Source organism: Eriocheir sinensis, chromosome 2, assembly GCF_024679095.1.
Source record: "Eriocheir sinensis breed Jianghai 21 chromosome 2, ASM2467909v1, whole genome shotgun sequence".
Taxonomy (NCBI): domain Eukaryota; kingdom Metazoa; phylum Arthropoda; class Malacostraca; order Decapoda; family Varunidae; genus Eriocheir; species Eriocheir sinensis.
Window position 1 is genome coordinate 19,371,686 of NC_066510.1, and position 24,999 is coordinate 19,396,684.

The following is a 24,999-nucleotide window of genomic DNA, read 5'->3' on the forward strand; positions in this document are numbered from 1 at the left end:
TGATCTTTGAGGTGTATTTCAGAAATCTTATCCCTCTTGAGTTTTAGGGTATACTACACAACCTAAAGAAGAGAAAGGACAACTTTTAACTCGTACACATGCGAAGTTTGAATAGGAATGCACAAAACCTCTTTCACACACTCATTTAATGATATAGATGTCAAACACTGAACGATTGCGGATTTTTTACTGTTTCCAATATCTTAGTAGGGAATAGGATTGCCCAGATTCAGTACTAAAACCATTTTAAACTTTTCAATAAACTGTTCGTCTACTTTTATCACAGCAGAATAGTACGTCAGGCAGGAGAGGCGGCCGCATCGCACCGGCGGCTACTCGATGGTCTTGTAGGTGCTGCGGCCGGAGCGCGACATGAAGTTGGCGGCGTCCTCCATGGTGAAGGTCGGGTTGTGGTAGTCCGTGTGGCGCGTGAACACAGGGATCTCGTCGTCCTGCCGCCGCTTCTTCTTCAAGTAGAGGAAGCCCAGCGCGAGGAGGCCCATCACGCACAGCACAATGAAAAACTGGAACACCCGCCACGAGGTGTTGGACATCGGCCTCGCCATCACTGTATCCGTGCTGTTGCCGGTGGGGTATGGCGTGGAGTCCATTATGACCCCTGTGGGGAGTGCTGTTCCCCCTGTGACATTTTCTAAAGTGGTGTTGAAATCTGGTCTTCCGAGTGTTGCAGAGCTACCATTATCAGTCCCAGATATGATAGTAGAAAGATTTTGTCCACCTGTAAAGGGGGGTTCTTCTGTGACATTGCTGGCTGTTTCTGAGCCCACAGAAACCTCCGAGGGGGTGAAGGGACCGTCTGTGGCCGTGGCGTTACCCTCGGGGAGGGTGATGGAGGCGTTGGTCTGTAGAGAGTCTGTGGTCACGCCAGGTATAAACAAAGTGGTGATGTCTTCCTTTGCTTCTGTTTCAAAAGCGTCTTCAGTGACATTTTCCGACGCGCCTGGCTCACCGTCCGCCACAGCAGCAGTCGATGATCCACCTTCGTCTTCTTCGTTGTTTTCTGCGTCGGTCGCCGTCATGGTATCTTGTAAATCACTTGATACACCCGAAGTCATATTATCGCTAGCTAAGATGGTAGAATTCAAGCTAACAACGTCTGTGCTCCCGTCGACTTGTTCAGTAAGTCGACCTTCAGGAATGCCTGTTGAAGTCTCAAGCTCAGACTCGTCAGTAGGCGTCACCGTCCTTGTGCCTTCCTCTGCGCCCTCCTCATCAGGAGTTGGCGTTGCATCGAGCTGCGTGTCGTCATCAACATTGGGTCTCGTTGCGCTATCCTCATACTCTGAGTCTGTCCCGTTTCCTTCGGACTCAAGTGTTGAAGTGTCGTTCTCCGCCGTGCTGACCGTGAGCGTCTTCTGGTCCAGGTAGGCATCCAGCGCATCGTCGCGGGCCGCCGTGACGCCCGTCGTGTACAGGTCGCTCAGGGCGATGATGTCCCCATTGGCCTTGAGCCAGCCTTCAATAATGATCTGCCGGATACACGAAAACACGTGTCAATAAATTGTTAATTTCCTGACTGTATAAACCAAAGGATCTATAAAATTATGTTTGTTTTCTCATCATATTACAAGGTATGTATGAACATGCACTGTCCTGTCCGTGACCTCACTCATTTATACTGAACCTTGAAATAATGAAAATTAGCCTTTCAATCATGTAATGCTCGAGGGCACGTTCTTTATGTCCGAAGATATCATAAAGAGGCAAGATGTTTCCTAGAGACCGATAGACCAGCACAATAAACCTCCTCAAACCCATTACTTGACATTTATTCTGTTTATAGTGTTTTTATCCGTTATGGTGAAATTCTCAGCTGTTCAACGATTTGTCATCTTTTCCTGCATCATATCTGACGAATATCGTCATCTCTGGTATACCGAGATGAAAGTTGCACGACAAGGCAGCGTTAGCTTCTGCTATTGACACCATGAAACGCAACTCTGCTTGTGTGGTTTCTAGAAGTTATATTTTTCCAGGTTAAGGTCAAGACTTTGCCTTAAAACTTAACCTCGTTAATCTGCAGCGCCCTGTAAGATGTAATTAGGTGAGGAGCTGCTACTGTCTGCATTTATTGCAATCCACTTGCTGATGTTAAACTGCATATGTCGCTCCTTGGACCCTTGCATCATGGTCATATAAAAAAGTCAACCTGCCTTCCTTCCTCTCAATTGTAGACTGTTTATTTATTATCCCGGAAGCTGGGTGTTTTATGCACATGACTAACATCCGTGAACCAAGGGAAGAACCCTAAAGGATTCCACCAAATATTTCATCCCAGACTGATTCATCACTACTCGACAGTATCACGTAATTTTGTAATAAACTACCTCAAATTTTGAGTTTTTCTACAGTGAATATATTATCTCCTTGTTTATTCATCATTTGGATTTCCTTGGGCTTTTAAGAAAATAGCTATCTACGGTATCGCATAATATGAACTCTTTTCGTTTGTTTTTTTTTTTTTTTTCCGGCGGGCAAGCAGAGCGCGCGCCGTACTCACCGAGGAGGTGTTCGCCTCGGGCACGTGGATGGTCTGCTCCTGCCACGCCCCCCTCGTCGTCTCAAACTCCAACGTGTCACGAGAGCCGTCCCCAACAAAGTACACCTGCAAGAGTAAAAGGTAATGAGTGGGAGGAAAGTGATACTGGTGACTGGCAACCGTGTATTTAAAAAAAAAAAAAAAAAAAAGCAGCGTGTGAGGGTAGGATGATGACTGAGAAATGCTTGCAATGCCAAGGCCGGCAGTGACAAGCCCACGAGTGTACAGAACACCATTCGGATGAAACATTTTACGTTTACCTGTACAAATGGACGCATCAGGAACAACACACTAACCGGGGCTTGAAAGCTAAAGAAACACGTGGTTTTCTTTTTGAGAGTAAAACCCAAGTTCAAAGATTTTTCGGAGCCCAAAAGTAATCAAATGTCACGCAAAACGCTCCTCTAAATACAATAATTTATGGCACTGTCCCAGAGCTCTCTATCTTTGCTAAAGGGTTATTAGCAGCATATTATAGACAAAAGCACTAATTAATAACAGTATCATTATTAATATTGAGTCGTGGCCAACCTTTCTCCCTTCTGTTGTGCTTACCCTCTCCCATCATGTTCCATCAATCAACACCCGGGGAGGGGGGGCGAGGAAGAGTCTCCCCTTGTTTACACGGGCAGGCAAGGGTCCACGCCCCCTCGGCAAACAGACCTTGACTCGTGCGTGGGGGAGAAGGGGACGCCAAGGAAGGGAGGAGCAAGGGGAGGACAAAGGATGGATATGGTGGTCGTGGATCCAAGCGACAAGGAAAAGGAAGGAACTTGAGGATGGCAGGAAGGGAGAAACACGCGAAGAGAGGAGTAAAGGGAGTAAAGAGACGCTATGTATAAGGGAGCATGAGGAGGGCGATAAGGGAGGGAGGGCGAAGATGAAGGTTAAAGGAAAATGGGGTGTGTGGGTGGGGTGGGTCATTACAAGCGAAAAGAATACACGGATAAGACAAAGAAAACACGAACCGTACATGAATAAAAGGGATGAATAAAGTAAATCTCTCTCTCTCTCTCTCTCTCTCTCTCTCTCTCTCACCGTCAGTTCAGGTAGGTCGTCTGGGTGGTGGCTGTCGCTCAGGTAGAAGCGGCAGTGGATGGTCACGTTCTTCAGGCCCTCCAAGCTACGTTGAATCTCCACCTGCGAAGCACACCTGTTCTATAGCACATGTTCCGTTTTGTAACACCTGGGATCCCGTCTTAAATCACCTGTCCAATACCTGTTTTACTTATTTTTTTCTCTATCAATTACCTGTTCGTGTGTACTACAGTGATTTTTTGTGCATATTTTGTTTCGTATCATCTGCTCTCCTGCTATGCATCTTTTTTTACCTGATTTGTTTTCTTCAATAATTATCTACTGCAAAAAAACGTTATCGTTCTTTCACGTTTAATTTCTTTCCTATTCCCTATTTTTCCTTCAATTATTCTTTTTTTTCTTTTTTAAGTTTTTGTTTGTCTGTTTGTATTTCTGCCTGTTTTGTCATTTTCTTAACTCCTTTCTGTTTCTCGTCTTCCACCTTCTCTCCATTCCTTGATGCTTCATGTTCCTTACTTTGCCGACGGCGGCCACGACGAGGGCTGCCGCGGGAGGGGCCGGCGTGGGCAGGGACAGGTACGAAGAGTCCGGCAGGCGTACCTCCGTCCACTCCCCTTCCTGGTAGCTCCACAGGTCTGCCTCCCTCGACCAGACCGCGGGGGGAAGCTGGGAACCAAGAACACTTGTAAGTCAGTCAGTGTTTCAATGTTTTGTTATGGTCTGTTTTCCTTCGTCGAGAATATATAGCTACTTCCGACTAGTCTGCCATGAATCATCAAATTATTTAAACACATTGAATAAGTCTGGTGCACACAAGTCTTTACTGTTAGTTTCCTGAAACACATTAGAACAGAAGGCAGTGATTTTGTATCAGCAGTTTGTTATTCAGGGGAAATGTCACATGAGGAGTTTGAAACGGTTCTGTCCACCGCTCCCACCGTTCATACTAACCTCGCCTTCACCGGGGCCATTCATGGTGGCGCTGCCTTGCCACTCGTCGCCGCCAGCCCCGCTCGTCTGCGCCGCCTCCACGCCATCTGAATTTTTTTTGAGGAAGTGCCGCTGCCCCTCCTGCATGCCTGCGCCAGTGACCGGACCCCTCAATGGTGGCCTTCCGTCCGAGGTCACGTCTACCCCATAGGTATGTTCTCTGACAGCCCACCTCAGGCCGTCTGGTTCCTCTACCAGCCTGCCGCCTACTGTTTCTAAGTCCTCTGAAGTTTCGATCGTTCCATGAAAGTTAAGAGGCTTTGTTTTTGGAGAAAAGATATCAGGGCGACGTACAGGCTTCTTGGAGCCATCTGGTGGCTGAAAGAGCAGTGGTGGTGGCTGTTCGGCGGTGCCATCTGCCGCCGGCCAGCCGTCCCTCGCCTGTGCTGCCGCTTGAGTGACAGCCACCGCCACTAAGACGAGACACACTGCAGCGCGACGTGGCCCGTGCATCATTGTTAGGTATATATGCAGCTTTTCTGTCCTCTTCAGTTTATGGAAGTGGAATGATTATAATCGATTCAGCGTCATGCCGTCCATCCCTTCACTGTAGTGACTCGGCTCCTCGCATTGTGCTCTGGCCCTGTGGAGAATACAAAGAACGTCAGTGTTAAATGTGAAGGTCCTGATGTAATTACCAGACACAACACATTACTCAATTTCTGAATACACCTCACCGTGGGCTGTAAATCGTTACTGATTTATAACACTGTTCCACCCACTTCGTTCGTTTTTTAAAACTTGGACCTATGGATATGAACAACCAAAATCTTTGAACCAACAAATACAACTCCAAGCAAATATACCCCCCTTCCCACACACACAGTAAAGAAAATTATGGATGTTTTTTTGTACTGGCAATGCCCCACGTCTACCTGGCCTATAACTTGGTCATATCATCTGATGTGGGAACTCCTGTAAATGGTGTCGTGTGATGCCTCGTGCAGCTGAACAGTGTCTAGTCCAGTCCAGTCACCCAGTTTGTGCACAACACTGGCTGCTGCTTCTCTCCGCTTCGTTTTTGGTATAATATAAAAAAAAAACATGCAGCTCTTTTCTATACTTTTAATTTCTAGCCCAGTTTATTTTTAGTCACGCCACAAAGATACGGAAGCTTTTACCTTTTAGACCTAGAAACTGGCACTAATTGATAAGGGAGGAGGTAGGTTACAGGCGGCCGGCTATACCTGTGACGATGGGCTTTACTGAATTGGTTCGGGGAATGCAACGACAGCTAGATGTTCTTAGTAATCTCACTCTCATTCTCTAGATCTAGGAAATACAATCATCGGCCGCAGAGAGAGAGAGAGAGAGAGAGAGAGAGAGAGAGAGAGGGAGGGGGAATGGAGGATAGGTAAAGAAAATGGAAAAAAAAAGAGGAGGTAGGAGAGGATGGAAAGGAGAAAGGGATTGGGATGAGAGAGAGAGAGAGAGAGAGAGAGAGAGAGAGAGAGAGAGAGAGAGAGAGAGAGAGAGAGAGAGAGAGAGAGCGTGAAAACCAGTGTTGGATTAAAGTATAAAAAAAAGTACTAAGAAGGATTAGAAACAAGCGTGAAAAGGGTGATAATGTGATACCAGACCTACACACACACACACACACACACACACACACACACACACACACACACACACTAATATTCACGGAAGACTAAGATGTTTGATTAGGGATGGGTCAAGGAAATGATCTCTCTCTCTCTCTCTCTCTCTCTCTCTCTCTAACTATCTATCTATCTATCCATCTCCACGCCTTGCAAACAGTGTACAGTTGTTTGCCTCGCCTCGCTGGTCGCCCCCTCGTGACGTAATCGCCGCTTCCCAGGCCGTCAGCGTCCTCGTGCGGGGCGTCATTGGGTTGTTAATGTTAGTAGGGGAGATGCCGAATTTACGAGGAAATATCATTAACCACTATAATCATTTAATCTGGGTGTGGTTTTTGATATGGTGGAGTTATCATATAGTGTTTGGTAAGTTGGTGACTTTTTAGGGGCATACACTTAATCTGCGCCTTGCCTCGGTGTTCTTCTCCGTCACTTTGGCCCTTGAGCATGTGGTGGGAAATACCCATTACCCCGGGACACAGAGCCGCTGTGATATCCAGGTTACCACAGTTTACCTTACCCAGGTTTCCCCGTACTCATTTGTCGACCAATGCTAGAGGGAGGATGAACAGCTGGGTGGGCTGCTTGCCGACTGCCCAGACCGGGATTCGAACTAAGGCCCGTGGATTCGTAGATAGGTGTGCTAACCAGTAGAGATCGGGTAGTATTGTTACACTTGTGGAAAATTAAGAGCTGACGTAATCGCAATCATTGTACATTGTTGACATGCCAGCCTTGATCAGCCTCACCTCCCACGCGGCCTTCACCTTCAACACCACCACCACCACCACCACCACTACCACCACCACCGGGCATTGCACACGTCACCACCTACATCAGCGCTTTACTCATCCGGTTATGTTCCCCGTACCTCGCGCTGATGCATTCATGAGGGAGCACTGACATCTATCCAACGTCCTGCATGCATGACACATCCCTTAGTGAGAGGCAGGGGTCATCAGCATCCTTTGTTTTTATTTTTTTTCTCAAAGCGGCGTCTTACACTCCCCTAGAGCTGGGGTTATGGGATCAAGTTCCTTCCCGCCTGCTCTGCCTCTCTAACACCTTGGCCTGACGCTCTTCTGGGAAATGTTGAGGAGGGGATGGAGGGGCTGAGGAGAGGAGGAGGGAGAGAGATGGAGGAGTGAAGGAGAGGTGAGGAGGGGATAGAAGGCACTGATGGAGGGTGGAGGAGTCGAGGAGAGAGGAGGGGAGGGAAGGAGCTAAGGATGAGGGGAAGGAGGGAGAGATATAATGAAGGAGAGTTGAGAAAGGGGATGGAAGGGATTGAGAATGAGGAAGGAGAGATGGAGGAGTAGAGGAGAGGTGAGAAGGGCTTGGAAGGAACTAGGGAGGAGGAGGAGGAGGAAGAGAGGTGAAAAGGGGATGGAAAGGACAAGGGAGGAGGAGGAGGGAGAGATGAAGGAGTGGAAAGGAAAGGGAGGAGATGGAAGGGACTGAGGAGGAAGAGGGAGGAGAGCTGAAGTAGTGGAGAAGAGTTGAGGGGATGGAATGAACTGAGGAAGAGGGAGAGGGAGAGAAGGAGTGGAGGAGAGGAGGAGTGGAGGAGGGAGAGATGGAGGAGTGGAGGCGGCAAGGCAGGGCAAGGCTGACGCACCAGATAGCTGTTTGTGTGCGTGGCCAAGCTCTCACTCCCTGTCTGCAGATACGACGCTTTCTGTTCATTAAAGTCACAAGTCCTTACGTTGCTCGCTTTGTCCACGCTTCGTTACCCCGTGGACTTCGCAACAATGGGTGAACGTTCGAATGGAGGTCAACACGCAATCGAAAAAAAAAATAGTGAAGGCTGTTCGTCTGGAATGTCATGAAAGCGATTTAGAGAGAGAAAAATAGTGTTTCTAGACCGTTTGTGTTTATTTTTCTTGTTTTTCACCCCAAACTACAACTGGACGGATAAATACCAATAAACATGTTGACAGCTCAGGTTCATATTCTTAACCATTTCAGAGCTTACAAACCCACATTATATAAGGCTTTCGTAGAGGTTGTGTGAGTAGTTCATGGGTAGTCTTCTCAGCCTAGTGGTAGTTTGACAAATCCTCTACACCATGAATAGGAAAAATACTCATCAGAACTTCCGACTACAACTGGACGGATAAATACCAATAAACATGTTGACAGCTCAGGTTCATATTCTTAACCATTTCAAAGCTTACACACCCACATTATATAAGGCTTTCGTAGAGGTTGTGTGAGTAGTTCATGGGTAGTCTTCTGAGCCTAGTGGTAGCTTGGCAAGGCATCTACACCATGAATAGGAAAAATACTCATCAGAACTTCCGACTAACCTCCTCTGTAACCTTTGAAAATATTTGCTTTGAGGGACAAAACGACTCACTTTCAATTCCCTTCGTTTACGAGCCTGGTGACAGCTTGACAAGGCCTCTACACCATGAATAGGAATAGACTCATCAGAACTTCCGACTAACCTCCTCTGTGACCTTTAGGAATATTTAGCTGTGAGGGAGAAAACGACTCACTTTCAATTCTCTTCGTTTACGAGCCTGGTGATAGCTTGACAAGGCCTCTACACCATGAATAGGAATAGACTCATCAGAACTTCCGACTAACCTTCTCTGTGACCTTTATAAATATTTGTTGTGAGGGAGAAAACGACTCACTTTCAATTCTCTTCGTTTATGAGCCTGGTGATAGTTTTACAAGGCCTCTACACCATGAATAGGAAAAATACTCATCAGAACTTCCGACTAACCTCCTCTGTAACCTTTGAAAATATTTGCTTTGAGGGAGAAAACGACTCACTTTCAATTCTCTTTGTTTACGAGCCTGGTGATAGCTTGACAAGGCCTCTACACCATGAATAGGAATAGACTCATCAGAACTTCCGACTAACCTTCTCTGTGACCTTTATAAATATTTGTTGTGAGGGAGAAACGACTCACTTTCAATTCTCTTCGTTTATGAGCCTGGTGATAGCTTGACAAGGCCTCTACACCATGAATAGGAATAGACTCATCAGAACTTCCGACTAACCTCCTCTGTGACCTTTAGGAGAAAACGACTCACTTGCAATTCTCTTCGTTTATGAGTCTGGTGATAGTTTGACAAGGCCTCTACAGAGTCTACACCATGAATGGGATAAACACTCACCATCAGAACCCCAGACTAATAACCTCCTTTGAAACCTTAAGAGATATTCGCTGTGAGAGAGAAGACGTCTGAGAACACCACTTTCAATTTTCTTCGCAAATGTTATTCTTGTCTGACTCGAGTAGTCCAAGAAACCAAGATTTCCTCCGCTTCCATTTCCCTGCTCTCATTACATGGCCGACTGGTGGAATGTGAGAAGCTCGGGTAGAGAGCCACGGACCAGTAATAAGCAAGATGAGACGGTGTCCTATTCCTTCTTGACCTTGGCCTAACTATCTTCACGGGCCGTAGTGGTCTATAATATCCAGCCAGGGGAGAGGGAGAAGGGAGTGACAAAACGAATAAGAAAATGGGTCATGGAGGACGAAATAGAAGATGATGATGAAGAAGAAGATAAAGGAAACAAGGAGGGGAGGACGATGATGAAAAGGAGAGTGGATAGAAGAAAAATGAGAAGAAAAGAAAAGAAGGAAAATAATTACGAGGACCAGGTAGAGGAGGAGGAGGAAATAAAGAAGAAGAGGAAGAAGAAGAAGAAGAAGAAGAAGAAGAAGAAGAAGAAGAAGAAGAAACAGGCGAAGGCAAAGAAAACGAAGACAAAGACGATGACGAAGAAGACAAAGAAGACGAAGACAACGAAGAAGAAAGAGAAGACGAAGACGACGAAGAAGAAGAAGAGTGGGAAACAGGAAATAGGTAGGCAGCTGTGATGTTATCCTAGCCTCTCTTCCTTCTCCAACCACACCCAGCCACACCCTGCCTAACCTTCGTGCACCGTTCTGAGACTCATCTACAGACAGACACACAAACAGGCCAGCCGAATAACACAAACGATAGACAAATAGATACAGTGAGATGAATAGCTGATTAGAGAGATGTATAGATAGATAAACAGGCAGATAAGTAGATAGAAATAGAGATACAGGTAAATGGATACATGGACATTAAGGTAATAAAGAAAGGTAAGTAAAAGTTATATCGTGAGCTAAAAATGTGACGCAGAAACTGGAAGAGCGAAAGGAAGCACAAGAAACGGAGGGAGGAGGGACGGACGGGGAGGAAGACGAAGCGTAAGAGGAGGAGGAGGAGGAGGAGGAGGAGGAGGGGGAAGAAACACCTTTCACCTGCCAGAGCCAAGGTGAGAGCAAGTCAACAATGTCACTTCCCCTCCCACACCTGCACTCTTCCTCCTCCTCCTCTTTCTCCTTCCCCTCCTCCTCCTCCTCCTCTTCCTACTCCTCCTTCTCTTCCTTCTCCTCCTCTTCTCTCTTCTCCTCTGCATCTTCCACCTCTTCCTCTGTTTCTTGTTATTCCATTCTCTCAAAAAAATTCTTTCGTCTTCTTTTCTTCCCTTTTACTCCTTTCCTCCTCCTCCTCCTCCTCCTCCTCCTCTGCATCTTCCACATCTTCCTCTGTTTCTTGTTATTCCATTCTCTCAAAAAAATATTTCGTCTTCCTTTCTTCCTATTTTACTCCTTTCCTCCTCCTCCTCTTCCTCCTCTTCTTTCTCCTCCTCCTCTGCATCTTCCACATCTTCCTCTGTTTCTTGTTATTCCATTCTCTCAAAAAAATATTTCGTCTTCCTTTCTTCCTATTTTACTCCTTTCCTCTTCCTCCTCCTCCTCCTCTGCATCTTCCACATCTTCCTCTGTTTCTTGTTATTCCATTCTCTCAAAAAAATATTTCGTCTTCCTTTCTTCCTTTTTATTCCTTTCCTCCTCCTCCTCCTCCTCCTCTCACCCGTTCCCTTCATTTCATCACCTCCTTTTTTTCCTCCTTCACTCCAAATTTTCCTCATATTTTTTCCTACATACTTTCACCTTCTTTCCTGGTATTTCCTTTTAGTCTCTATCTCGCTCTAACACACACACACACACACACACACACACACACACTCAATAAGATGGGGCCACGTCAACAGAACTCGCCCACACCTTCACACCTTGACGCACCTGATTACACATACGGGGGGTGGGGGGGTGGGGGGAGAGAGAGAGAGAGAGAGAGAGAGAGAGAGAGAGAGAGAGAGAGAGAGAGAGAGAGAGAGAGAGAGAGAGAGAGAGAGAGAGAGAGAGAGAGAGAGAGAGAGAGAGAGAGAGAGTCCTGCAAAGAGACACACAGACAGAGACATAGACATATAAGTACGTGGATGGCAACAATGTGGTAATTATTGTTAAGTAATATATGTAATATCAATAATTATTCTCTCTCTCTCTCTCTCTCTCTCTCTCTCTCTCTCTCTGCCCTTAAGGAACTGTCTGCCCTTCATCAAATAGATTGGATGGAAAAAATATAGATGAATGAGATGAGATGAATGCGTGTGAAATTATTATTATTATTATTATTATTATTATTATTATTATTATTATTATTATTATTATTATTGCCACTGTTTATATTTTTGTCATTATTATTAAAATGTTAACAATAAAGTGGGTATTATGGATTGCGAGACTCACCTTCTTTAAGAGTTAAGATAAAAATATACTCAAAGGAAGGGAAAAAAATAGAAACGAAGAGCGAACCTAAGAGAACGAAGAAGCTTTGCAAAATAAATGAATAAAGATAAAACAAAGACTTATAGGAAGAGAAGAAATAGACACGAATAGGAAATGAAAGAGAACGAATAAGCTTTTCAAAATAAATAAGTAAAGATAATACAATTACTTATGGGAAGGAATAGACACGAAGAGCAAATGATGGTGAACGAAGCTTTTCAAAACACATGAGTAGAGATAAAAAAATAATTATAGGAAGAGAAGAAAAAAAATACGAAGAGAAAATGATGGTGAACGAAGCTTTTCAAAACACATGAGTAGAGATAAAAAAAAAAATAATTATAGGAAGAGAAGAAAAAGATACGAAGAGAAAACGAAGGAGAACGAAGCTTTTCAAAAACATATGAATAGAGATAAAAAAATAATAATTATAGGAAGAGAAGAAATAGATACGAAGAGAAAATGAAGGAGAACGAAGCTTATCAAAACACATGAGTAGAGATAAAAAAATAATAATTATAGGAAGAGAAGAAAAAAATACGAAGAGAAAATGAAGGAGAACGAAGCTTTTCAAAACACATGAGTAGAGATAAAAAAATAATTATAGAAAGAGAAGAATAAAATGATGGTGAACGAAGCTTTTCAAAACACATGAGTAGAGATAAAAAAATAATAATTATAGGAAGAGAAGAAAAAAATACGAAGAGAAAATGAAGGAGAACGAAGCTTTTCAAAACATATGAATAGAGATAAAAAAAAAAAATTATAGGAAGAGAAGAAAAAGATACGAAGAGAAAATGAAGGAGAACGAAGCTTTTCAAAACACATGAGTAGAGATAAAAAAATAATAATTATAGGAAGAGAAGAAAAAGATACGAAGAGAAAATGAAGGAGAACGAAGCTTTTCAAAACACATGAGTAGATATAAAAAATAATTATAGGAAGAAAAGAAAAGATACGAAAAGAAAATGAAGCAGAACGAAGCTTTTCAAAACACACGAGTAGAGATAAAAAAAATAATTATAGGAAGAGAAGAAAAAGATACGAAGAGAAAATGATGGTGAACGAAGCTTTTCAAAAACATATGAATAGAGATAAAAAAAAAATAATTATAGGAAGAGAAGAAATAGATACGAAGAGAAAATGATGGTGAACGAAGCTTTTCAAAACATATGAGTAGAGATAAAAAAAAAATATAGGAGGAGAAGAAATAGATACGAAGAGAAAATGATGGTGAACGAAGCTTTTCAAAACATATGAATAGAGATAAAAAAAAATAATTATAGGAAGAGAAGAAAAAGATACGAAGAGAAAATGAAGGAGAACGAAGCTTTTCAAAACATATGAATAGAGATAAAAAAAAAATTATAGGAAGAGAAGAAATAGATACGAAGAGAAAATGATGATGAACGAAGCTTTTCAAAACATGAGTAGAGATAAAAAAATAATTATAGGAAGAAAAGAAAAAGATACGAAGAGAAAATGATGGTGAACGAAGCTTTTCAAAACACATGAGTAGAGATAAAAAAAAAATAATTAAAGGATGAGAAGAAATGGACACAAATAGCAAATAAAGGTGAACGAAACCTTTCGAAACATATACGTAAAAATAGAAGAAAAAAATACTAATCAGAAGGGGAAAGACACACACGGAGAGCAAACGAGCATACACAAAATCCTCGACAAAGAAAACATCGCTAATAAAACGTAAATACACATAATGTCAAATACCATCGTGATTTCTAGTAACTGTTATTGCCTTCAACTAATCACCTCCGGGCCGCTGACACAGAATGGCGCAATAACATGAAACACTTTATTTGCTTACGGAGAGAAAAGTGTTTATGCCGGTGATGTTGCCGCCGCCGGGACGAAAAAAATAAAAATAAAAAGTGAAAGGAGCCTGTCAAATCCACGCCGAGAAAGTGGACTACATTCTTTTCTCTCTCTCTCTCTCTCTCTCTCTCTCTCTCTCTCTCTCTCTCTCTCTCTCTCTCTCTCTCTCTCTGTTTGTCTGTCTGTATGCCGGCCAGTCTCTCTCTCTCTCTCTCTCTCTCTCTATCTCTCTCTCTCTCTCTCTCACACACACACACACACACACACTTGAGGGCTTTACGGGCAGCCGTTTGACCAACCAACAGTTTCAATCTCTACTACAAAAGGAAAAGTAACGAGAGGAGGCTTGAATATCCCACAAATGCACGTGAAAGAATGCCGGCAAATAAAAGAGAATCAGAAACTTCACAAAAAAAAAAAAAAAAAAAAAATCGAACGCTGACTCCCATAAATCGCCTGGAAACAATAGGAACTGGAGAACGTGGTAACTAAAAACGATAACACAGAAACGAAACCTCACGACAGCCATTAACGTACGATGAAAAATCCTCCCCCCCCCCCCCCCACACACACATAACTCAAATCGTTCGAGTGTTTGCAGCATTACATAGGCAATATAAAATAGAAGAACGAGAGAGAAAAGCACAGACAGACACACATATAGACAGACTTAGTGACAGGTAGACATATATTCACACAGACAGGAAAACAGACTTTGCGGAACACTGCCAATGAAAATGAAATGGAAAGGAAAACCGAGGGCCTAAGAGAAAGGCACAGGAAGACCATCATTAGCTCGCGGCACAACTTGCATTGCTGTGGTCGGTGACGTCAAGCACCGTTGCCAGACAAGGACCAAACCTCAGACTCGGCAATTACCGCTAGTGCCTGCAAGACCTGAATGGGCGAGCACTATAGGTAACGGCGCAGCCATCAGCGGCAGTCTCGTTACCTTGGCGAGCTCCAGTTAGCGGATTATTCTCGGTTCAAAAGAAAAAGTAGTAGCAGAGGAGAAAGAACAGCATCAACTAAAAAACATCCGTAACAACAATAAAAAGAAGGACAATAACAATATTAATAATGAACATAACAAAGACAGTAGATTCTATTGTCTACTGTCTGTTATCGGAGGCCGCTAAGGCAGAACTGTGGTGGTTGCTAGCAGCCTGTGCTGGCGTGGGCGTTCGTGCTTGTTTAAAGCGGTGCCTGTTGGTGGCTCAGGCCGCCCCCCGGTGCACCACTTGACAGGAGCGGCCGAAGGTGGGGTGTCTGGGTGCCATGCGGGTTATTGCTCCACTCGACGGTATTCGAAAAAGCTCTGCAACAACCGGAACTGAAACGGGACAGGGAATTCCCCGACCGCCGCTCCCGTGTGCTAGTCTCCGAGATTGGATTGGCCTAACACAGGTTATGACCATATGACAACAGAACTCTTAGGATGAGTTTTGGTGCATTTTTATGATTTAGTCAATATCTACTCAAGTTCAGAGTCCGTGGACATGTCTAAAGCCTTCATTCATGCTCGATAATTGCAGAATCCAGAATGCGGATACGGCCCCGACAATGTATATATCAACTTTGAAAATCACTGCCGTTATTTTATGCGTTCTTCTATATCCAACGACGTAAGATATTTTTTCCGTGGCAATATTCAGTAACAGATATGTTTACATTACGCAGGTTCATCTGTGCACAGGGAGATATACGCTTTGTCGAAATAAAGTTCTGAAGTATTTGCGGCGTCTTATGAGCTGGCGTCTCCAGTTCTTGGATGGCTCTTGATATATTCGGCACTACGATTCACATATTTTACCACCGGAAAAATAGATTTACATGAATATTGATGCTACTCCTCAGTTATATAGGGAATATGTCCACTAACAACAACTAAAGAACAGCAGTAACAACAGCAACAGCAATAACAACCCAATAGTAGTAGTAGTAGTAGTAGTAGTAGTAGTAGTAGTAGTAGTAGTAGTAGTAGTAGTAGTAGTATAAGTAGTACGGTAGTAGTAGTAGTGGTAGTAGTGGTAATAATAATAATAATAATAATAATAATAATAATAATAATAATAATAATAATAATAATAATAATAATAATAATAATAATAATAACAACAACAACAACCCTCACAGTCGCTGCCCAAGCACCAGACACGCGAGGCCTTGGCTGGGCGCGGCTAGTAAAGCGCGGCGCTGTCTTATCTGTATAATAAGTCTGTTGACGTTAGTGAAGCCAATGAAGGCAACGGTAATCAAGGGAAAAAGCCAAGGGAAAAAAACGAGACTTGGTGGTGAACATCATGTAGGCGCGGGGAGGGAGCGGGGGAGGCAGGGGGGGTGGGGGAAGTTCCTCGCTCCTCTCCCCCCCAACACTACCGGTGACGGCGCCAAAACAGAAAATTGAAATTGCCAAGGAATATCATGATGCCTACGGCGCAAAATGAGGCTGCGGCGACATTCAGGATTTTAAACGAGACGAAGCCATAAACTCTTATACACTATCACTACCGCTATTGTTACGAAGCCCTCCTATTAACCCTAAACGTTGACACATCTTGGGAATGTATAGGCACAAGCTCATCGTCGCATAGCCTAACATCAAAAGAGGCTGTAACAACGCTTTGGATCAAGACAGAGAGAAACAAGACAGAACCAAGAAGTAAACACTATGACTGCCACTGTTAATATGAGGACCTTATAACCGAAGCTGAACGTTAACTCATCTTGGGCACGAGCTCACCCTCGCATAGCCTAATCAAAAGAGACTGTAATAAGGCTTTTGATCAAGACGGAGCCAAGAACTATACACCATCACTACCACTGTTGTTATGAGGAAAGTATAACCGAAGCTGAACGTAAACTCATCTTGGGAAAGTATAGGCACGAGCTCACCCTCGCATAGCCTAATCAAGAGACTAATAATGCTTTGGATCAAGACGGAGCCAAGAACTATACCACTATTGTTATGAGGACCTTATAACCCGAGCTGAACGTTAACTCATCTAGGGAATTTATAGGCACAAGCTCACCCTCGCACAGCCTTAGCAAGAGACTGTAATAAGGCTTTTGATCAAGACGGAGCCAAGAACTATACACCATCACTACCACTGTTGTTATGAGGACCTTATAACCCGATCTGAACGTTAACTCATCTTGGGAATGTAAAGGCACCAGCTCACCCTCGCATAGCCCAACATCAAAAGAGGCTGTGATAAGGCTTTGCATCGAGACAGCGACAAGAACTATACACCATCACTACCACTGTTGTTATGAGGACCTTATAACCCGAGCTGAACGTTAACATATCTTGGGAATGTATAGGCACAAGCTCACCCTCGCATAGCCCAACATCAAAAGAGACTGTAATAACGCTTTGCATAGAGACAGCGACAAGAACTATACACCATCACTACCACTGTTGTTATGAGGGCCTTATAACCCGAGCTGAACGTTAACTTATCTTGGGAATGTAAAGGCACAAGCTCACCCTCACTCACATCAAAAGCGGTTCTGACAAGCTTCCATTATCATTTACCGTCCTCCGTCCGCCGGGTTGTTATTCCCAGGCACAGAACCCGCACGCCCTCGCATCCCCTCATCTTTTTACGGTGCTGACGAAGGGTTGATGATATTATATGCTGTACTTGTCCCCCGATTGCTGTTCAGGAGGTAATATTCCCAAACTCGGTAGATACACAGGGTAGTTGGTGTAAACAAGATTAGACAGGTTAGATATGTTTATGGACAGGGAGGGAAGTTGGTGAAAGCCTACTCTTAGAAGCTGCCTTATGTTAACCGGTTGGCCTCTTGTAGCCTCATTATAATCATTCTTGTCCACATCTTCTTGCAGCTTATTTAACTACCTAACTGCTTGTTCGTCTGTATTTGCCGAGGTCCCCCCTCTCTCTCTCTCTCTCTCTCTCTCTCTCTCTCTCTCTCTCTCTCTCTCTCAATGGATTTCCAGAATGTTCGCGATAACTTTTCATCCATTTTTCTGCGTATCTTCTGTAACGGAAATTTGATCGCGAGCTAGAGCGATTTCCATGGCTTCCTTAGTTTTATTGTACGTCAGGATTTTAATTTAACATTCTCTATTATATAAATGAAAGTTAAGGGGGTCTGGAGGGATAAGTTCTGAACGCATGACTCTTTCAGCTCTCATCACTCACATTAAGAAGATAATCGTCCATCTCTTTGTCCACGCCGCATGCATAAGTATTCCTCAGAGGCACACAAAATGTTTTCACGTTCAGTAACTTCAGATATGCTTTTTTTCCTCTTCTCCTCTTCCATCAAACATGAGAGATGGTGAACAATCATTTTCATTTAGCATCTGTGATAGTCATTGTTCTCTATATATCCTACTCAGCTCCATGGACACGTCAAGAATGATTAAATAAAAAACGAACTCAATTGAAAAGAAAAAATATCACTTCATTTATATCTGACGCAATATATCATTAATCAGATTACTTTGCATCACTTTTCATCGCGTAGCCCTACTTTTTCCACATAACATACACAATTACCAGCAAAGCACGCCAAATAATTTAAACGTTGTTACGTAACGTTGATTTTACTCATTTACTAAAGTCAAAAGCCCTTCCCCTTCTTTCTTTCGTATCATCCTTAATTTATCTTCCTTCCTCTCGGCGGTACCTTCAACTTAAAAATGTAAAAAAATAACCATTCATGAATATTCCCTTAAACTACTTTGCATAGTCCATCTACACAGTATACAAGTCTACATACATACAAACATACATATACATACACACATACTTTCATAAATAAACAAACACACGCTATATTCACCAGATAATAACAGCCTTCACCTACATTCACTCTGATCTGACACATCACCCGCATCTCAGCTACCTCGGCCGTCCATCTTTCCTCCCCCATTACTTCACTCAACCCGCCTTTCTTTCCTCCTGCCTGCTGTCTGTTATGTGTCATGTGTGGGGTTTATATATAGGTCGACATTCACAGCCGCTTGAAGCACCGCGAACGTAATAATCATTTCGACATCGACGAGATCATTAATATTCAGTTCTTTGTCATCATTTACACACAATCATACACTCACCCCCCCTACACAAGCAAACACACGCACACACTCACCCCCCCCCCCCCTAAATATGCACACACACGCACAGACATACAGGTTTACAGGATAACAGTGGGAGAACATGCGACACCCTTATATATTTAGCCTGTCCTACAAATCTCAGCACCACCTGTTACATATTTTGTCCTGAAGGGCCTTGCCTCACACCACCACCATCACCGTGCCAACAAGCCTTCAAAGAGACATGCACAGAGCCGTGACGTGCTTAAATGGCAAAGAAGCCCCGACAACGCAGTCCCGCATGCTGATAGTGATGCTTGCGATGCACTCATATGCTTACCCAATATTACCAAGGCAAATACAATGACAAATCTCTCTCTCTCTCTCTCTCTCTCTCTCTCTCTCTCTCTCTCTCTCTCTCTAAGCAAGATGCAGCACCAGGGCTACATTAACCAAGCGCTGCAATACCTTTACCAAGCGTTTCAATACCTTTACCTAGAAGTACTGACTCCCTTTATATAAGAGAGTCACGGACGCTGGCTTTGTTATGCACGGTCGACATTCTACTACAAAAGAAAACAAAATTAATTAATCTTCTGTAGACGCGTGTGTGTGGGTCGATCTGGGTGACGTAGGGCAAGGGAAAATAGGTTATGTCACACGGGGGAACATGATTGACTCCTGGAAAGTGTGTGTGGGCGAGAAGGCCGATATGCTGCCCCCCCCCCCCCCCTCACCATTATCTCTCTCTCTCTCTCTCTCTCTCTCTCTCTCTCTCTCTCACACACACACACACACACACACACACACGCGACAATCATCTTACCTCCCACCCGTTCCTAAAACCTTCCAACCTAAGCGTTATTTCTACGATTCACGATTCGCTTTACTGAGATCACTTTCAAGCCTCATTTGCAGAACGTGTTGCACTTATTCAGACGTTACTAAAGAATCATCCATAAAGGGGGTAGCAAAAATTCTTCATCCTCAATATAAGTCATCTCGCTTCTTAACCGGAACTTACACACAAAAACTTAAAAATACATACACTTGAAAGTAGCCGTTTTCATTGATTTCACCGAAGATTTTGACTTGATGAAGCATACAATGATCGTCAGAGCACTCTACCATACAGACTGGCAGACTTCCTGAAAGCTCAACCACTGCCAGGGCTTTACGAGGGGCTTACACTCGTATCATCAAACGAGTGCGGTTCTTGATAAGACTAATTTTTAAGGCGAGAGGAGCTATGTCGGGTTGTCATGAGCGTTTTCCTCTCTCACGGCGCAAAAGCCTTACAAAACTACTGCCGGGGTCATGAAACCACCCATGGAAACCTAGACAACTGCGAGAGTTTTTAAATAGATGGACTAAGCCTTCGAAGCCTGTATGGGGTGACTCTACTCTATTTGACAAGCCAATGATACCCTACATGACACCTTCAGACATCATTACAGCCGCTGCCGTCATCAACAAACCAATACATTACATTTTCCTTCACGACACTCTCAACGCTTTACTTTGGCAACACACACTTACGGTACTACTATTAATAGCCACAAAATTAATGCCATGCACGTCAACTTCATCGCTACAAAATTTACTTTAATATTGGAGCTTGACGACTACTACTCTCTCTCTCTCTCTCTCTCTCTCTCTCTCTCTCTCTCTCTCTCTCCACACACACACACACACACACACACACACACACACACACGATACATTTTCCACTAAACAGTCGTGATTACACAGGTGTCTAAGGGTGTGTCTACGTATGAATGCCTGTGTTGACTTACATGTGTAGTGGTTGGCGAGCACACACACACACACACACACACACACGTCGGAGATCCTTCTTTACGATAAACACATGCTAGACACACTAACACGATCGTCTCACCCAAGGTCTTTAGATCTTGGTCTAATCTGTTCCCTAAAGGTTAAAACGTTCTGCGCATAATAAGGGAGCTCCTTGTTACCACTCAAGAACGAACACACATCTACGAGAGCTTATATTATTCAAATTTCACCTGCTTCTGCTCACATTGGTCATATACTCTCAAAAAGAACACAAATACAAGCATACGAGAAGTTAAGAAAGATAAACAAGAACTATATCACGTTACGACTACACTGGAACCATTAAGCAAAAATTATTATCTGTTGGCGGTCTCTTCAGGCGGCAACTCTTCGAGGCTGCTCTCCTTGTAACAATCCCAACACCGCACTGAACTGGTGACCGACTCGCATCTTGACCACCTGCTTCCCCCTCGGGCCCTGACTGGCTGCATTCATGAACAAACGGTTGCAATCATTACAATAAAATATCACACACACACACACACACACACGAATTGCTTCTAGAGTGCATATACAACTGCTTGGCGACCCTGCGGATTTATTGCCTTTTGAGTGCATCTCTCTCTCTCTCTCTCTCTCTCTCTCTCTCTCTCTCTCTCTCTCTCTCTCTCTCTCTCTCTAAAGGGGCTCTCACACACTCCCGGTCCCGGTCGCGACCGTCCCCGATGACTCCCGATAAGCCGATCGGGGTCTGACCGCCGACAAAATAGGCAATAATCCCCGGAACGGCGGCTTGCCGCCGGTCTGCCTGCGGTTTACCGGCGGTAGACCGGCGACCATATACGATTTTCGATTTCTCCGACCGGCGACTGCAGCAGGTCAGTCGGCGGTCGACCGCCGGCCTACCGGCGACAGACCGCCGGTCTACCGGCGGCAGACCTGCGGCACATCGACGAGCAAACACTTTCGTTGCCACACCCAGTTGGAAGGTTATATAAACGCCCGTCCAGGTCCTCTTTGCTGCAAGTGTTGCAGTGTTGCCTCGTAGATTCCGCATTGGAGTCAGCTCCGACACCTGTTGACGCCACCTACCACCAGCTACAACCTCAACACCCATTCATTCACCCATCTATATAAATCAGCTAACCAGTCATTCAGTCATCTTTAACTCAGCCATCCAACAATTCAGTCATCAGCCATCTATAATCCAGCCATCCAGTAATTTATAAACCAGCCACTCAGAACACTTGCTCCTTGTACCACTCAACCAACTCCTCCTCCTCTGTGAACAAGTTGATTTTGTTTCGCTCCCGCGAATCATTAGTGATGGTGTAATCTGGTCCTCTGACCGGCGGTCAGCCGCCGACACCTACGGCAGACCGGCGGCAGACCGGCGGTAGACCGCGAGTGAACACCTGTGTTTGACCTGGGGATTAGCAAGGGAGGAAGGAGGAAGACGAGGAGGAACAGGTAGGAGCGAGGGATGAAGAGAGAGAGGGAGATGAGATAAAGGAGGAAGAGGAATGGGAGAAAGAGAGAATATATATATATATATATATATATATATATATATATATATATATATATATATATATATATATATATATATATATATATATATATATATGACCTGTATATACTGACCTGCTGCAGTCGCCGGTCGGAGAAATCGAAAATCGTATATGGTCGCCGGTCTACCGCCGGCTTACCGGCGGTAAGCCGCCGGTCCCGGGGTTATTGCCTACGGTCAGGCCCCGATCGGCTTATCGGGAGTCATCGGGGACGATCGCGACCGGGACCAGGAATGTGTGAGAGCCCCTTAACTGGGTGGATGGATGAAAGATGGAGGAATTAAAAAAGAAAAAACTCAGAACCAGACTACGAAGATCGCGATTGATGATCTGAGTCCGGTCTAGCCAAATGCCCATCAGTCTCCTCTTCCCCTTACAGCATCCCCTTCAAGCTAGAGGCCTAGGAGACGGGAAGGGCCTCCTTGGTCTCGCCGTAAGAACAGCCCAGTATTCTGCCGCCGCCGCCTTCCCTCCCGCAGGTCCCCGTCACCTCCCGAGTGTCCTCTGTCAAGGTCGGGTCTGCACCAAGGCGCCTCTTTTTTTTAAAGTTCAAATTTCTATCTTCATGAAAACAAAGACAATAAGATCCTAACCACCATCACCCATCAATGCAAACGTGTGGCCCCGCGGGTGAACAAACACACACAACACACACACACACACACACACACACACACACACACACACATCAAGTAAACAGAAACAAACAAAACGAAGGCACGAGAGAGAGAGAGAGAGAGAGAGAGAGAGAGAGAGAGAGAGAGAGAGAGAGAGAGTGTGTGTGTGTGTGTGTGTGTGTGTGAACAAGACAGCCACCTCAACCCCATAACTGCTCACCACAAAGTCCAGCGGTCCGTTCCTCACCCCTCGCATCCAATACTAATGGGATAAGCTCTACAAATTAAACTTAACAAAATTAATTTACCATGAGCCCTGCATGTGGGGAACTAGTTTCCTGTGACCTCGATGAGCCAGACAGACAGATTCTCTTCTCAGACAGACAGATCACCATTGCAGGGGCGATGACAGGAATTGATTTTATCTGTTCTTCAAGGACTCGCTGCTGAACAAGAAAAACATAATTTACACAAGTTTGGAGGTGTAAAATTCACGATAAAAACTTTTTTGTGCACACGGAAGGGCAAAGAGAGAGAGAGAGAGAGAGAGAGAGAGAGAGAGAGAGAGATGCACGTCTTAGGGCTGCCTTCAGAGAGCGTCCCCCCACGGCTGTGTTATCGTTCAGAGGCACGCGTGCCTCGCCCAAAGAAGGAAATGCACACTGCGGGACAACACCGCCGCCTGTGGGTGCCACGCTGCCGAGCTGTAAGTGTGTGTTTGCAAACCACAAGGTTGTTGACCTTTACAGATTTGACACTTAGTTATGCTAACGTATCTTACATTTTGCAAAGAAATAATTAAGATGCGAGCCAATCAGCTGTAGCTATACTTTCCAATCCAATAAGTTGCTGAGTGGCATCATTTATATACGTAAATGTAAACTTTGCAAAGCAGCAGGATGTTGATTTGTCAGTTGTGTTTAATGTATTGTCAATATTATTTTCAGCTGTCGAGTTTATCATTAAGAGACCAATTTTTGCAAGGGGCTGAGGGCAATTAGTTACAGGTTAATTTTACTATTATAACACACATACAACAAAATTATTCCAAAGTTCTAGGTATATTTTCACCTTCACGTCAATAGATCCAAATCGTTTAAAAGTATATCTTTGCCAAACCGATCAATCGAACAATGGACCTCTTTTATCATAGTCATCTCGACAAGAGTAAAATGGAGGTCGATTGAAAGATTCATGACGTAGATCAGATCAGCATTTTCCATCTCAAAGAAACTCGACCCGATTCTAGGAGGAAAACTTCTGCACGTAAGCGACGCGTTGAGGGCGACCACCTGCTTGTGAGCGCCAGGTAGTTAAGAGAGAGAGAGAGAGAGAGAGAGAGAGAGAGAGAGAGAGACACACATTGCTTACGTAAAAGTCTGTTTTTTAAGCAGAACACAACTAATATTTTTCTTCTTGTAGGCCATCCATACCATTGTTGATGTGATTTAGTTGTTAAGTTTGAAGGAACAACAGACTACTTCGTTAGGGTGCGGTTTTGACTCGGAAACCTTGCGCCCGAGGGATGCAGGTATGTTGCTGGTCTGAGGTAATTGTTCACTGACGGAACTAACTGACCAGGTCTGGGATAAACAACCGTGAGGAAGGGATGTCATACTCCAAGGACTGACTGCTCTCTCTCTCTCTCTCTCTCTCTCTCTCTCTCTCTCTCTCTCTCTTCACTCTTACTTCAAGAAAAAAAAATGTGTTCGTCAGTTTTTGGCAGGTCTAGTTGCCCCATTTCCCTTATCAATGATGTATTAATTATCGCTGAAAATGTTTGGTAAGTAAACAGCATGAAAAACTATCTTGACCCATAAGTCCTTCGTTTCCTCGGCTAAAACGTGTGATCGAAGTATATTTTTGAAGTCTATGAACATAACTGAGAGAAGCAAACAGAAATAATGCATGGTAATAACTGTTATGAAGCCCACCTTTAGACGAATGGTGCTGCCTGAGTTACAGAACCGGCGGTAGATATCCCGCTAGCACTGAGGTCTGTGGTACACTGGCTGGCCTGGCAGGTGTCTGACTGCCGCGCTGCCGTGCTCCGCCCGGGACCGCCCACTCTGGGACCGACTAAACCCCCACATCGGTATATTTGTTTTAAATCATCCTGTTATATGTTTTATGCCGCAAGACAGCTCATAATCACTGTATTACTTATGCATCTACTTAAAAGATGAGCCAAAATGACTGAAACTTCGATTAACTGCTGTTGTATCAAATATGAAGTAATGTTTTCGTTGATCCTTTCATTCACAATATAATTTCAGAATGTACTG

At 44.1% G+C, this 24,999-nt stretch overlaps 2 protein-coding genes across 3 annotated transcripts in view; both read right to left on the reverse strand.

Annotated features, from left to right (window-relative positions):
* On the reverse strand, positions 1-20,639 carry LOC127000916 (uncharacterized). Of its 2 annotated transcripts, none has more exons than XM_050865063.1 (6): positions 20,523-20,639; positions 4,550-5,171; positions 4,115-4,264; positions 3,599-3,700; positions 2,522-2,626; positions 1-1,490 (listed from the first exon to the last, which is right to left on the reverse strand). In XM_050865063.1, the coding sequence occupies exons 2-6, from the start codon at positions 5,042-5,044 to the stop codon at positions 333-335; spliced, it is 2,010 nt and encodes a 669-aa protein (XP_050721020.1). In that variant the 5' UTR covers positions 5,045-5,171; positions 20,523-20,639; the 3' UTR covers positions 1-332. The 2 variants fall into 2 exon arrangements, with proteins under 2 accessions (XP_050721020.1, XP_050721011.1); XM_050865054.1 differs by lacking the exon at positions 20,523-20,639 and adding an exon at positions 19,775-19,907.
* The window catches only part of LOC127000937 (uncharacterized), a 27,828-nt gene continuing 22,044 nt past the window's right edge, over positions 19,216-24,999 (reverse strand). The window contains exons 8-10 of the mRNA XM_050865124.1: positions 24,649-24,793; positions 23,023-23,157; positions 19,216-19,292 (exon numbers count right to left, since the gene is read on the reverse strand). The gene's annotated coding sequence lies outside the window, so the exon portion shown is untranslated. The remainder of the gene's footprint in view (positions 19,293-23,022; positions 23,158-24,648; positions 24,794-24,999) is intronic.

What these genes read in the sequence shown, in the direction of transcription:
- LOC127000916 (XM_050865063.1), bottom strand. Translation starts at nt 5,044, where the DNA reads ATGATGCACGGGCCACGTCGCGCTGCAGTGTGTCTCGTCTTAGTGGCG. An exon ending in ATGGCCCCGGTGAAGGCGAG is followed by an intron (nt 4,265 to 4,549) that starts GTTAGTATGAAC and finishes CTTGGTTCCCAG; the next exon opens with CTTCCCCCCGCGGTCTGGTC. An exon ending in TCGTGGCCGCCGTCGGCAAA is followed by an intron (nt 3,701 to 4,114) that starts GTAAGGAACATG and finishes TGTGCTTCGCAG; the next exon opens with GTGGAGATTCAACGTAGCTT.